The sequence below is a fragment of the Melospiza melodia genome, chromosome 3 (assembly GCF_035770615.1).
Source record: "Melospiza melodia melodia isolate bMelMel2 chromosome 3, bMelMel2.pri, whole genome shotgun sequence".
NCBI lineage: Eukaryota > Metazoa > Chordata > Aves > Passeriformes > Passerellidae > Melospiza > Melospiza melodia.
The window spans coordinates 120,557,064-120,572,308 of NC_086196.1; the positions used below are offsets into that span (position 1 = coordinate 120,557,064).

The window sequence follows — 15,245 nt, forward strand, 5'->3', positions numbered from 1 at the left end:
AATTTTGCCAGGCGCCCAGGCTGGTCTCATGCTGATACATTGCAGTCTGTTTTTTTAAGCAAAGTCGTAATACTTAATCTCAAATGAAGCCTTAATGATGCTTTAATGAAGCTTTTATGTTCATTGTGACTCAGTGTACTAAAGCTGATACAATATTGGAAACAGAATCACAGAATGGCTGAGCTTGAAGGCCTCTGGGGGCCATCTGGTCCAGCCCCTCTGCTCAAGCAGGGACACCAAGAGCCAGTTGCCAAGGTGGCCTGTGACTTTCTCCAAGGACAGAGATGCCACAACCTCCCTGGGTAAACTGTGTCAGTGCTTTGTTACCATCACTGTGAAAAAAAAATAGAGAAAACCAAATGAAAACAAAAAAGAGCTAACATACCCCTTCAATTACACAAAAAAATGCTAAATGGGTGTTTAAATTTCCTTGTTAGGTAGAGTCCTGAATTCTTATTGCACAGAGCTGAACACGGAACATTTAGGCATGTGTCTTTATGGATACATATCACCACCTGTGCCTAGTTGTGGCAATCTGCTGGGTAACCCAACAGGAAAAACTACTTTCTGCTGTCTTCTGAGCCTTCCCTAACAGCTCTGTGCACACAGGAAGCAAGGCTGCCTGCTTTAACACAAGAAGAGAATGTGTACGCTTGCTTCTCTCTTTCTGGCAATCGTGGCTTTAAATTTCAGTATCTTAAGGCGATGTTCATCAGAGAGGCTGGGGATCACCTGCACATTGAGATATCTGGGTAACTCCGCAAAGGCAGTGACTTCAGCACAACAAGAGGCTCTATGTATTTAGTATTTTACACTCAAATAGTGAAGCTTGTCTTCAGCCAACCTGTAGGAAGAGCACAGTGGCGAAAGGAGGCGTGTTGCAAATGAGTGGTTTAGGTTTGGTGCAGTAACATTCTACTACAGCAACTTTCACAGCCAAATGCAGAAGAAACGGCTTCACCTAGGCCTCAAGTTAAACTGAGATGACAGATGACAGCCTTCCATGAGAAATCCTGCTCCCCACACAGGTCCCTGATTGCCAACACTGAATCCATTGCCCTTTATCAAACAGGGAAGGCAGCAATAACTTCCAAGCTCATTTTCATAGAGGAGCTGCAGCATTAAGTGAAAGTAAACTGCTGTAAACAGTTACCAGAAACTGAACATGTCAGACTGGTTTCTGAACATTTTATTCTAATAAACTTCCTTTGTAGTGTTTTCGTTCACTAATTAAAAAATTACAAAACTTCAAAAGGAAACCAATGAACAAGGTTAATTGTTTTTTCTTACCTGATACGTGGTCACACCATACAATCTTTTATATAAGGAAAAAACTCAGTAGTCACGGTACTTTTCAAGTCATTTTTATTAACAACAATATGGATTCAACTTTGCTAAGAATTTACAATTAACATTGTAATGTACTGGCTAATGTTGCAGTGTCAGTGGAAGCAGCCATCGTGCTTTCTAAGCCTGCTACGAAACTTTTTTTTTGTCTTTCAAAGAAGTCAAAAATGCTTCCAATAGCAGATGACATTGGATATGTCGAATTGTTCTGTGTGGCCACAGCTGAGCGAATGGCCACATTTGCATCCAGATGAATGGATAGGAAAATATTAAATATTACATGCTTCCACTGACGTTGCAGGGGACAAATCTTATTTCAAAAACAAATTAATCTTTTTAGACAGTGACAGCACATTGTGTGATGTTGTAATCCATTTGAATAAAGTCAATTAACACACTTGAAAAAAAATGTGAAGCAGAAATACCTGGGACAAATTCTTTTCCATATTTCATTCAAACCCAGTGAATCCAAAAGGATTGCATGACAAATAAGTCAGGATAAAAGTTGGCCCAGAGAGGCAAGTTCCTTTCTGGTACAGGTTGTTCAGTTCCTGTAAGGTCAATGGAACTGAGTGTGATTATCCCAATGGAGGCTGAGCTTCACCCGGTTGGGCAGTGAATTCATTGAAGTCAGTGAAGCCATCCAAGGATGAATTTAGCCTCGGGTGTTTAAACCCTTTTTCCCTCCATTCCTTTGCTGTTATATTTTCTTTTCCTGCTTATTCCTACTTTCTGCATATTCTGATTTTCTCTGTGCTTTTAAAAAATGTCGCTTCTCTCCTTCCCTTTTTATATCGGTACTTTGTGCGTTATTTTTTTATATAGTCAATGTGACAAGGGTAAAGTCAGCTAAGTATTAGTTTCCTCAGGAAATAACTGGAATATTACCATTTTCACTTCAAACAGATGCCCAACAAAATCAGGATTTGAATCTGAGTTCCCAATTCAAGAAAAATTCTTGAATTTCATAGAATGAATGAATTCCATAGAATTTTTACTTGAGTAAGGATTGCAGGTCCCAATCCAGAAATACTACTGTACATCAGATGTTCTACTATACATCAGCAATTCAGCATGATTTGACTTATCACAGAAAAGCAGGTGAATTACTCATCACCATACTACAATGAGAGCAGTCACTCTAAGTAGGAGTGTCTCAAAAACATATGGAACAACTGTGGGCACTGTAAATAAAAGTGTATGATCTTTGCAATCTTGAACCCTAGGCTAAAACATCATATTAATTTTTAAATAAAAAGTATAGATCATATAAGCCAGGAGCAAATACAAATTTTTGAACAAATAATAGTCATTGAAACCATTATTTTCAGCTCTCTCTTCATTCAGGTAGAAGAACATGCTGACCAGAAAACAGTTATTTAGATAAGGCTTTAGTCCTGAAGCTCTTACTTAATTTCAACTTCTCTCTTCAAACGATTCTCAAGTGGATTGTTAATCAGGAAAAAAATTAAAAATAAAATTCTTTGTCCTTACTCATGAACAATTCTTATTAGTTCTTATGAGCTGGACTTAAATAAGGAGCTCAGGACAAGAGAAGCCAGACAGGCCCTTCTTTTGTGAAACCACTGAATGACTGTCATGACACGGTCTTCTAAAGAGAGAGCATAGAAACTTCTCATGAGGAAATATGATTAAAGCTTATAAAAGTCCAAACAAACAATTCTTCCTCTTTAAAATCTCATATATTCACTACTCTTTCTATTTTCTATCAATATAATGTTAAAAAACCCTATATGATAAGACTTGCATCTACAAAAATAATAATGGTGAGCATAAAAGAAAAAAAATTAGAATTTTAAACCTTAATTTGAAAAGATACGATCTTCTGGGTTTATCAGTACTTTGTAAAGACATTACTATTTTCATACATAATTTATAGAACTCATTCTTTTGTGCACAAAATTGTATTAAATAAATTAACTTAAAGTTAGAAGGACTCAAGCATCTCATTTAAGGCAAAAATACCAAGTTTCTGTGAGATAAATTATCAGCAAACCCCAAGGCCCTGTTTCTGTGCAGAATCGGGACAGGCAGGGCCATTGCTCAGTTCTCCCATCGGCGCCTTCCGGCCGCAATGGGGTGCAACATCTGCTCCTGCAGATGGAGGTGGAAGAGTTGTGTCCAATTCATGATGCCTTGGATTTTCGGTCTCATCAAGGAGGGGAAGGGAGTTTCACTGTGGACACACAGCTGCCATGTGCCCAATCGCTTGCTCCTTAACTGAACCTGACAGCACATTGATGCTTCTTAGGTCAGCAGGAGGCTTCACATGAAAGGCAAGAAAGGCACCATAAACAGGAAAAAGGAAAAAGTAGCCTAAAAAACTATTATAATTTTGAAATTTTCAATACTTTAAACGTACATATCTGTCTGGATAAACTGCAGACATTCAAATAAGTTAACAGTTAAGTGAACTGAGATGTGGGAAAAAATGTATTTATCCTCACAAAACTGCTGTTGTAATCAGGCTTCGGTATGGTCAGATTGCACATAAAGGAAAACAGGAAAGGCTGAATGTGGTGAGCTATATGGCAAATCAGCAGTGAGGAAATTGTGCTTCAAGGTGTCTTTCAGGATTTAACAACTGAAGTTTGCTCCGGCATAAGCCATGGAACACAGTGTACCATCCATGGACCCCGTATAATGACACAATATATACACTCTACAGTTTGCACATACTTTCACATAATAATAAAGTTCTCATGTAACATCCAGGAATACTTCTGTAAAGCAAATGGAAGCATAAGTTACAATGGTTTCATAGTAAACAGATCAGCTCCTTCACAATACAATCTACAGCATTTAGCCACAGTTAAGACTGGAGTGATGTTTTTGATGTACACAGCGAGTTCCCAGCGGGTCTGGGCCTTGAGAAAACACTGCCCTGAGTGAGCTGGCACTGGCACACCCGTACATTCGATATTTCTGCTGCTAGAGGGAAGCTGAGCCCAAGCTGGGTTGTCTACAAGCCTGTGGTGCAGGTGGGGTGACAATCTGGCGGGAGGCAACACACAGAAACCTCATTCAGCTGGGAAGAGTGAAAGGGTTTAGGGTCTGCAAAGGGTTCTCCCAGTGGCAAAGCCTTGCTGGGGATGTGCATGCAGGCACTAACACTGCTCCTGCACCTCAGCAGAAGTGAAGTGTAGGCTAGAGTGAGAAAAGAAAAGAGGATGTATCAGGCAGGAATGCTCAGTCTGATTAGGCTTTGAATTTGAAAACTTGGGTTTTAGCAGGAAGGAGTCTGTGAGTCCTGTGTTGGAAAGTTCACAAGAAATTACTGTAGTTGGGACATAGTGTTGAGCTAAGAGTGGGACCATTTTCCCTCTCTCCTCTTCCCCTTTTCTTAAAAAAACAACAAGACCTTGCCTATGTGGCTTTTTTTTTTTTTTTTTTTTTTTTTTTTTTTATAACACTCAGCATCTGTGGGAAAAAACCCAAACATGTAACTTTTTCCTTCTTTACCTTTCTTGTTTTATTTTCTGGGATGATTTCCCTTCCTGCTCATCTAAATCAACATTATTATTTATTTATTTTCCCATTGATTGTGTTGTCTTTTTCCCTTCTGTCCTCTTTAGTTTTACTCTGTATTTCAGTTCCTCATTTTCCCTTCTTGTCCAGCCTTATGAAAGTGCTGTTGCAGTATCAGGTTGGGATTGCAAGGAAAATTGCCAAAATTTTCACAAGAAGGAAATATTGCTCCTACAATAAAGGCAGCACCTGCTTCCTTCCCTCACCTACTGCTGCCAAAATGGTTCAGATTCACAAGTCAGCTTCTCAATGAGACTAGAAGAAGGAGAGATTCCCTTGAATTTTCAGTGCAGTCACTCACGTTATCCACTTCTGAGGCCAGACCTAATCCTTAAAATATAAACTTTTTGTAACAAAATAGTTCTTCTTATAAAGAACAATGTGACAGTGGTGTGTCAGGTACTTCTGCCACAGCACTGGACAGGTATTAACATACTGTTCTTCAGAGCTAAAAATAACTGATAACTGATGAGTTAATGTGTCTATCTTGCGACTGTCAGCCATTTCTAACCCCATGTTACTCATTTCCTTGGTACCTTGCTAGCAGCTGTAGATAATCTTTTTGTTGTAAACATAAACTATCATCTAAATCAGGACATTATATATATATATATATTTAATCAGTTCAGAAGCAAAGTGCTTTAAACCTTAAGATTTTTTTACTTCTGCCCCATAGAAACAGCACAAGGTCTAAATGCTCAGTTTTTTGTTTTTTGATACATCCTGCAGCATTAGCTTTGTAGGCAACTCATTGTTTAAACCTACTGTACTACATGAAAGGCTGCTGTACTGTAGGTGTAAATTTGGATGTTAGCCATTGCTTAGACATGCTTTTTCATGCAACTAGGAAATATGGGCTCATTCAACTGCTTTGCAGATTCATCCTGATTTTTGTGATTTTATCTTATTAAAAAGGCTTTCAAAACAGTTCATGCTATGATATGTATGACTAGAGGAATGACTCAGCCAATGAAGAAAGCCAGAAGTTATTTAAGTTTGACATGGAGCAGATTGAGTGCTTCTGTACCATCCCCTGGCTTGCAGATGTTTTGAGATGATCTTGATATTCCAGTCCTTAGAGAGTCAGCAGAGAGAGTTGTTTCCACTAACGGGCGCGAGATGGCTTCAGTAGTCTCTGTCCCTGCCTCTGTCTCCAACTCTTCATCTGTTATAAATAATTTTGACTCCCTCCATTTAGAGTATACATCTTGGCTACCTCTGGAACCACTGGAGTCACTGCCAGCAATCTGTATATTCAGTTCCTCTGTTGACTGTATAAGGTTTTGTACAGATAAAGATTTTCCTAAATCCATTTGCGCTACAGGTTTAACTGAGAGCAAAGGTTCCCCTTCTGTAAGACTTTTTCTCCATGTGAGATCCTTTGTCGCACTAGGCTGTGCAACTTGTCCATTATCCTTTGATGCAACAAGGCAAGCGGTGACATTAGAAATATTTTCCTGTGTGGTTACAGGAATAATATGAATGGGCTCAGGCCTATTGATATGCTTCATCGATGAGAAGGGTGGTATTTGTAATGTTGTCGGAGTTGCTGGCTTAGTTGTCTGGTTTATTTGGTTCGATGTATTATTTACTGTTGCAGGTCCATCATTTGGCACTTGTGTTGCTTGACTATGCATAGCTGGACTAAAAGCATAGTAAGCCTGAGTGCTAAATTCATTTGGTGTCAGTATAAGCTGTAGGCCACGAGGCAGATTGGCACTAGCTGATCTGGATACACATCCACTAAGTTGTGCAGAATTAGACAAATCTTTGCTGTCTGATGGACTCTGGTAATCAGAAGTCTGCTCACACTCAAAAGCTGGCATTTGAAATGAAGCCAAGGTGAGTGCAGATGCAGATCCTTTTCGCAAAACTTGTTGATAAATATCTAATAGACAGTCCAGTTTTGATTCAATGGATTGTACCTATATAAGAGGAAAAGGTCAACATTAGTGCCAAATACTAATTAAAAATATCTGGAACCCAAGCAAAGGGAAAATGTAACTGCTGAAGAGAAAAATGGAAGTAGCTTGATGTACGCTATTGACCCTTGAAAGAGAATGTCAGAGGCCCTGTATATTTTTCATAAGCAAGCTGAGAAAAAGGGAGAAGAGGTTAAGGTAATAAGATGCCTATAATTTTTATTTCAATGTACAAACAAAGCAGATACTAGAAAAATAAATTAATCTGTTCAGCTTTTGAAACTGGCAATAAAACACAGAAAAGGCATGAGCAATAAAGCAAGATGAAGTAACACAGACAATCACTCTACCTGTTTCTCCACTTTGACTACTCGCCCTAACATACTGACATCATCAGTTGTGTCATGCTCTGCAGGATTCTTCTCTCTGCTTCTTTTATCTGCTGTGATTTGTCCTTTCCCAAGAATTTGGTCAACGCTGTAAGAGAAATCAAAAGCTGTTGCCATTCCTGGAACTGGCATAAATGTGGAAGTGTTTGCTATATTTATATGTTAAAAATAAAAATCACAGTGCTTCAGGAAAGCACTCAAAGAAGAAGATAAACAATTTTAATAATTAAGGGAAATGAAAAGACAAAAAAAAAAAAAAAGGAATGATTTTTCAACATATTAGACTGCTTTTCTTTTTTGTTGGCACTAACCAGGAGCCAGAACTTAGCCATCATCTGGGAAAGCCAAGACTAGACTTGCTGAAAGGGGGAAAGAAGAGGTGGCCTCTCTTAATGGCTTGGAGAAACAAACATATCAGTGCCACTCTCAGCTCTCCCATCCTAACAACAACATCCACTCCTGGGAGACTTGTCAGTTTGACGCAGGAATCCCTAACCTCCTCTGATAATGATAAATATGATGTAATGTTGTTTGGTTTGGTTTTTTAATTAGTGTTGCTGGGAATCTCTAACATAAATACTACATTACCAGTAGTTCTCAAATTCTTTTATGTGAAAAGAGGAAGTTTGGGATGGAAAAGAGGCAGTTCTCAATGTCTTCCTCAGCCTTTTGACTAAAGTCCTTGTTTACAAATGGACTTTACAAATAAAGGATTACCTTTTCTATTCTTCAGACTTCCGTTTTCTGAGATAAATTTGGATACATGTGGGTTTTTTTGGTTTTGCCCACAATACAATTTCTGGCTCAGCTGCGTAACACAGAAATGTTAAACGTTGCCAATATACTTTATGCAGTGAATGACATGAGATGCTTATGCAGAGTGTAACTAATTCTTTCCTTACCGTGACTGAAGACTCTTAATCCTGCATAACATGTCTAGATGACCTGCTGAATACTGTTCAATGACATCTTTGACATCATATGGGCGAAGTGTTTCCTTAAACTTTCTCTTTGCAACATGAAACTTCATAATTCTGTGGGGGAAAAGCATTTTATAGGTTAATTTTCAACAGTTGTGGAACCATAGGTATATTTCACTCACAAAATTTGATAGCTCATTTTTAAATGGAAGGTATTTTCAATACAGCTCGTGCAGGTGAACTTTCACATGGTTGTTTTTTTAAGTACAAATGAACTGTAGCTATGTCTTTGAATTGTTTGAGAGATCAGGTAACAGTGTTTTAAAGACTGAAGAGCAGGTTTAGTGTATCAGTATATACCAGTTTGACTTTTTTTATGCTATAGGTGTTTGATATGAAAGATATGCCTGACTTAAACCTGGGATTAGTTTCTCTTACTTGAGTGAGATATCATGTCAGCTACATTTGTGCAAAAGATACTTCTGTTCTTGTTACAGGAAAGATTTCTTTAATGAATTGATTACAAAACTTAAATAACAGTATTCTTGTTTTGGTGTTCATTTTAAGTTCCTTGCTCTCCTCTTTGTGGGAAATAAAAAAAAGGCACCCCATTAAGTTTTCATCAGTTTTTATTTTTTAGTTAACATTCAGGCCAAAATACTTGTTTTCAACTTATTTGGCTAACTTAGGATCAGATTTTGCAAGCTGAAGAGAAGTTTTCATGTTTATTCCCTAGAATATATAGGAATTATTGCTTAATTGGCATTCACGATTTTTTCCTTGAACTTTACTTCAGAATAGTAAGCTTTCAGGTAACAGTAAATGTCCAGAATTGATTAATGGCATACATGTTTTTATGTGAGTCTTGCACAAGTTTCTGTGATATGTGACATGAACATGTGATGTCCCCTGAGTAGCTCTTAGAATAGAAAGCTTGATATAAAATCGCAAATTTTTATGGCAAATTTGGAAAGTAAATGATAGTGAGATGATTTTCCCAGTCAGCTGGTAGAACATGAAATTTTCCTTGGTTTACATAAGAATTAGGAGAGGAGACAAGGGATCAGAAGTATTAGCCATGATGGTCTGTGCTGCAGAGCTTATGAATTCCCATTAGGGCCAGACTGTTGATATTTGCTATCTATTGCAATTGAAAAAGCAGAGACTGTAAATTGGTATTTTATCCCAAATGCCAATATTCATGATAATATATTCCCTCTGGGTTTATTATGATATGTATTTAGCAGCTGTAAGACAACAAATTATAATAAAACCCAAAACATGGATCTCACTCTCTGATAAAAATAGATTATTAATGTTTTAGTGGAATTTAGAAAAATAATTCTTCATATAGTTAGGACAGATATTATGATAATAGGTATGTAGAGTTGTATTGACAGTATACAGTGATCTTCTAGTGATTTTTGTATTGTACATAAATATTCTTACAGGTAATGTCAGCCTTTTCTCACAGTACTTAGCTTGTTGGTATTTCCCATTCTGGTGACTTTCAGTTAAAAATGAGATTGTTTGTCACTGGACTAGAACTTGAACTATGATTCTGATTATGGAAATTAAAAGTGGAAAAGGCCTGTTAGGAGCAGTCCATCAACTTGACACTTCAGGACTGATCTCCATGCACTTTCAAATATTTTGGATCATGGGATTTCTCTTTTGCATTACCAGCTGGTTCTACAAACCAATGAAACCAACAGCTTTTGGTATCTTTTGTAATCTGGAAGCCTGTGAAGCTGTTATGAATCTGGGATGCAGATTTTTTTTTGCCTTTTTTTTTTTTTTTTTTTTTTTTGTTTAGTTGTCAAATTATGTCAAGATGTTGGTTTATAGGACCGTGACAACCTAATCTTCTGAATCTAGTTTTTTATTGAGGTTATGAAGAATGAATCATGCAGCTGACATATAAGACACTTTTGTTGTTACTATTATTATGTTTCGGTGGTCACAATGTTTTACTTAATGCATTTAATAAAGTAAAAATATGAAACTCTATTAGAAAAGCAGAGCCAGACGATTATTGGCATAATTGAAGACAACTGAATTTACCACAAGTGGGTGATTTTACAAGGGAAAAGGCAGAAGACTAATTATTATTAAGAACCATGGAAGCTTCTTTATCAGTTGGCACAAAAGTCTTCATTACTACTTTGCAGCTTTATAATACTTTTTTTGCTTATCAAGGTAGTTTGTTCATAATGTTCAGAAGTCAAACAGAATTGAAAGCATCACAGCTGTGTCTGTACTACACTACAGTGAGGTGTAACTGTACTATTTCTGGTTTAGGTATTAGCTCGTGTGATTCCATCTTAATTAACTTCAGCAGGGTTTGGAACAGACCCATATTGCTTACTTCTTTTTGTTCAAGCACACAAAATTTTACATAAGCTGTACAAAAACTATTGCACTGTTAAAAAAACCTCATTTTAAAAGCCTGCAAGTTAACTAAGGAAAAGAAAAGCTGAATCCTTTGCAGTGATGGAGCCTTGCAATTATTAAATTGGGTTGAATCTCCAGTTATTTAGTGTCAGTTTTATAAAATCAGTTGGCATCCCGTATCTTGAAACCACTATGTAATTAATTTACTGTGAGGGTGGTAAGGCTCTGGAACAGATCACGCAGGAAAGTTGTGGATGCCCCATCCCTACAGTGCTCAAGGCCTCGTTGGATGGGGTTTGGGGCAAGCTGATCTCAAGACCCAAGCATCCTTGGAGCGACCGAGTGGGAGGCGTCATAGCAGGGTGGTCGGAACTGAATGGTTGTTACGGCCACTTCTACCCAAACCACTGCACGATTCCTTCTGTTTGGACACCCACCCTGATAGATGATGTACAACTACGTAGACTGTGAGTTCCTGTGGGATAAAAACACAGGTAGTCGCACGTAATCTGTCCGTACAAAAGGGGAAAAGAGCACCGAGTGCCGCACCCGCAGTGTCTCGGAGCAGCAGCCCCGAGCCGAGCCGGGCCGGGCGGGGCAGGGCGGGCCCGGGCTGCCCTTCCCAGCGGCGCCAGCAGGGGGCGAGCAAGGCCCGTCACAGGCGCCGCCGCCGCGGCTGAGGGCGAGGCCGTGCAGGCCCCGCGGCTTTGGAAAACTTCCTCTGCCTGTTTAAATCCCTCTATGCCACGCAGCAAGGTGGTATTTTATAACTGAAATCTAATGTGACAGACGATACGCGGCTGTAAACACACCCAAGCCACAAGCATGACAGTGTTCTGGTAAGAGTTAGTAATAAAAAGTAGCTTCTTTCTGTCATACATGCAGAGAGGAGCAGAAAAAAAATAATCTGTTAAAGCAGACCAACACATAAAAGTGCTTTGTGTAGAATTAATAGCTAAACCACAGGTCATGCTAATCTTTCTGTACCCTGATAATTTGTGGAAAGTTACAGGTCCAGTACCAACTTTTGTCATATTGACCCATAGTGGCCAAGAGCAGCACCCATTTCATTTATCTGTTCTCGGATGCAGGACCAGCCTTGCTCTAAAATGACAGTGTGTGCATGCTGCATATCTTCCTTGGCATTCACTGCATTTTAATTTGCATTCATGATGCCTGTTCCAGTATTAAAAACTGGTTTGCTTGTCATTTAGTGCATTTTCCTGAGGTTAGCACCAAGTTAGAGCATCTCTAATCCTTGGTGCAGCCCTGTCAAACTCATGCCATCGTTTTCAAAGCTGTGTCTTGTCAGTCCTGTCATAATCTCAGGAAGAAATGGAGCTTCATTCTATGGGATTCAGGTGGAATCATACATGGTTACTGCCTTGACTATTAAAAGACAGGTAGGTTGTTTCATCCATAGTCAGGTGAGGTGACCAAAGCTTGTTTGCTCACCTACAACATCATGAAAGAAGGTGCATAGAGATTTAGCTGTGCTGGTGCCTCTGTCTCACTACCCTTACCTTGCCAAATATCCCTTCTTCCTGGTAAAATGCAATGTGCAGAAGAGATCAGGATCCAACACAGAGAGGCCAGCAGACAAAGGTATTTGAGTTCTACTACATGTGAGGCAAGTGAGTCAAAATTGTCTTCTCTTTTGTGTCTCGACCTGACTCATCCCCTAGCATGATTTCCCCCCAAGTATAGCACTGTCCTAGCCAAACACATGTATAAGAGCCTTGCCTAGGCTCTGAATACCATCTGGCAGAAAATAAACTATATGTTTGGATTTAAAAGAAAAAGGGGATTCTGAAACACTACTTTGAACAAATTCAAAATGACTACTAAAAATACATTTTATAGGTATTGCAGGAACATTGTAAAGACTGAACATAAATGGTAAATTATATTTTCCATCTTTTTCTGTTAAATATGTATGACTGTTCAACTATACAGCTTATCAGCTCTAGAATTCTCAAGTTTCATTACATTTAGCCAGAGTTATTTTTTTTTCTTAGCAACAAATGAAAACATATCTTTGCAATCACTAGGGTTAAAGAGAGAAAAGACCTATTAGGTCAGTACTTTCATCTTCCTGCCATTGCAGTTATTTTCTATTGCATATTTATTCATGCTTCTCAAATCTCATTTTATATTCCATAAATAGTACAGTAATTCCATCATTTCCATGTGGAAAGTATTATTGAAATGAGTGCTTCTTGCTGTGGAAAATGATCAGAGATATCACAATGTAGGGAAACAAGGTATCCTAATCTTCCTTTTAGTCTCTTTTATACACATTCATCATTGTGAATTAGCAGAGCTGGAAAAGGCAATGTTTTTTGTTAGTCTCCAGGAACTCTGCAGGATATTAATGGCTTTTTGTTCACAACAAGTCTGGGGATAGTTGAGTAGTGCTGAAGACCCTGCTGGCACACAGGCTCAGTGCATTGTTAGCAGGGACTGCTCTGTGCACTGCTCTGATCCCAGCTGGAGGCCATGGATGAGCAGGACAGGTCCTGGCTGGGCCTGAGGCGTGCTGCAGTGCACACCATGTTCCACCACACTGCCCATCTGTTCCCTGCTCACCCAACACTCTCCATCAAGCAGCTTTCCCTTACTTTCCCTATCCCTCAACTGAGCTTTCCTGACAGAAAGCTTGTGGAGCAAGAGGAGATGGAGAGGGCAGCACATGAGATAAAAGACTCAGTTTAGGAGGCTTTGAGAGCAGACTGGGAGCTTGACATGCTACCAGATGGGTTTGCCTGGTGGGTCTTCAGTAGGACTAGTTGAGAGTCCTGTCTTTTTTGGAAAGAACCAAAATGTTGAGAACTTTTTCAGGAAAGGAGTATTTTCTCCATCCTTTTTTTTGGCTACAACAAAATGAAAGTTTGGGGGTTTGTTTACTTAAAAAGCTGCTTTAAAAAATAAAGTAGCCCTGGAAAATATATAAGTAAACAAGGTCAAAACTGACACAGTAGACTTTGAAATAACCAAAATGAAAAATTATAAATAAACCAGTTTTTGTCTTTTGCTATTTCAAGGCTGTGCAACCTGAGAGTAAGCAGCATATTTTAGGCACCTTGCACAGAAAAAAAATTGCACCCCAAATGTTTTGATTCCAAAACTGAGAGGACCTACCTCTGTAAACCCATAGGCATGAATTAATTTTGTTAATTTCATTTCCTCTGAAAATAAAAGTGCCATTTTGTCTTTGTAAAACAATTTATACCCAGGTCTAAGCAGGAAAAAATAATTAGACTCCCTTATAGCAATTTTTCATATTGATGCATCAAGAATGGATTCAACTGTCTGTGTTTATATTTGGGGTCTTTTCCTAGTGCATCATAAAATTATGCAAGTGCCTTCTGTCTTTGCCTGCCTCTGTATAACAGCATGAAAGGAAAACCAGCCTTCACCCTCCCCCACTGCCTTTGCAATTCAAAGCTGTTTCTAAAAACAAACTTCAAAATGAGGCACAAAGTTTCCATATAGGCAGATGTTATCATCTTGAAATTCTACAGTTACTATATAGAGTCTCAGATCCTTCTTCAGATGTTTGCATAGATCCCAGTGTAGTCTGGTAACAGATACTCTGAATAATCAGAAAGAGGTGTATCAGCTACCTGATGAACTGAATTATCAGTCTCTTGATTTTGAGAGATTAAAGTATAGCATATACACAAGTCTCAAGATCATGGCATATTACTGCCTTACAGATGTCAAACAAAGGTCAGTTTCTGAAGCAAGATGCATGTGTCACTTGTCATCTTGCAAAACACTAAAATTTGCAGGGAGATGGGAGAGATTAATGGGTAATTGATGGCAAGTGGAGATTCTTACTTTCAGCCTCAGTGGTGACATGAGTTGTTTTTCTAGAAGGCCAGGGATGCAGAGTAAAAGTTGGAGATAATATAAAAATTCGATTCTCATCAGTTAAATAGTACCTGTCTGAAATAATCAAATCTTGCACCTTTGCTCCTCTTATTAGAACATTTCTGTGGATGGTACTGTGGAGAAATTTTCCCAACTATATCCTTCACAATTGGTTACTTTCCATTTGAGCTGATAATAACCAAGAGCACCAAGCAAAAATGCAGATGGTGCATTGAACAATCCAGTGGTCCCCTAGAAAATGAGCTCCATGAAATAAGTATTAAAATGTGAAGTCAATCTTAAGGAATTTGGAGAGTATGAAGAATGATTATCCTTTGCCAGGACAAGTGGCAAGGTGCACCTGGAACCAAGAGTTATCCAGTCTGTTCAAAATGCAGCATCACAGAGAAACATCTTTGACACCAAAGTCAATGGATTATGCTGACTGTTCCTGATGTGAGCATTTTCCATTTGAGGGAATAGGCTTGCCTTGTGGGTGGCTGTCCACTGTGAAAAAAGGACTTCTGTCACCTGCTGAAACATTGGGAGCAAGAGATGGTTTTCAGCAGTGACATTTGGCTTGCCAGTTGCAGTGGCTGTGGACACAGGCCTGGTATCTGAATCGTCCTGTGAGGTCATTTCCAGGCAGGTTGGAAAAATGGTCGGAAAAGATGTCTGCAAATGATCTATCAAGCTGTCTGTGCCAGTAGAAAAGTTTCAGAAACAGCCTTACTCACTATCTCTCTTCATTTTACTCAATGGAAAAGGGGAAGGAAATACAAGTAGCCCATAGGTTATCACTGCATGAAATTATGTGATAAAAAGCTCAAGTTTTTTCTCCCTGTGGT

General features: G+C 38.8%; 1 protein-coding gene across 3 annotated transcripts in view; it reads right to left on the bottom strand.

Annotated features, from left to right (window-relative positions):
• Window positions 1–1,342: 1,342 nt before the first annotated feature.
• The window catches only part of KCNQ5 (potassium voltage-gated channel subfamily Q member 5), a 279,943-nt gene continuing 266,040 nt past the window's right edge, over window positions 1,343–15,245 (bottom strand). For all 3 annotated transcript variants that reach the window (XM_063152924.1, XM_063152923.1, XM_063152922.1), the window contains 3 exons: window positions 8,110–8,241; window positions 7,169–7,295; window positions 1,343–6,821 (listed from right to left, as the gene is read on the bottom strand). In XM_063152924.1, coding sequence (XP_063008994.1) covers window positions 5,883–6,821; window positions 7,169–7,295; window positions 8,110–8,241 — 1,198 coding nt within the window. In that variant the 3' untranslated portion in view covers window positions 1,343–5,882. The remainder of the gene's footprint in view (window positions 6,822–7,168; window positions 7,296–8,109; window positions 8,242–15,245) is intronic.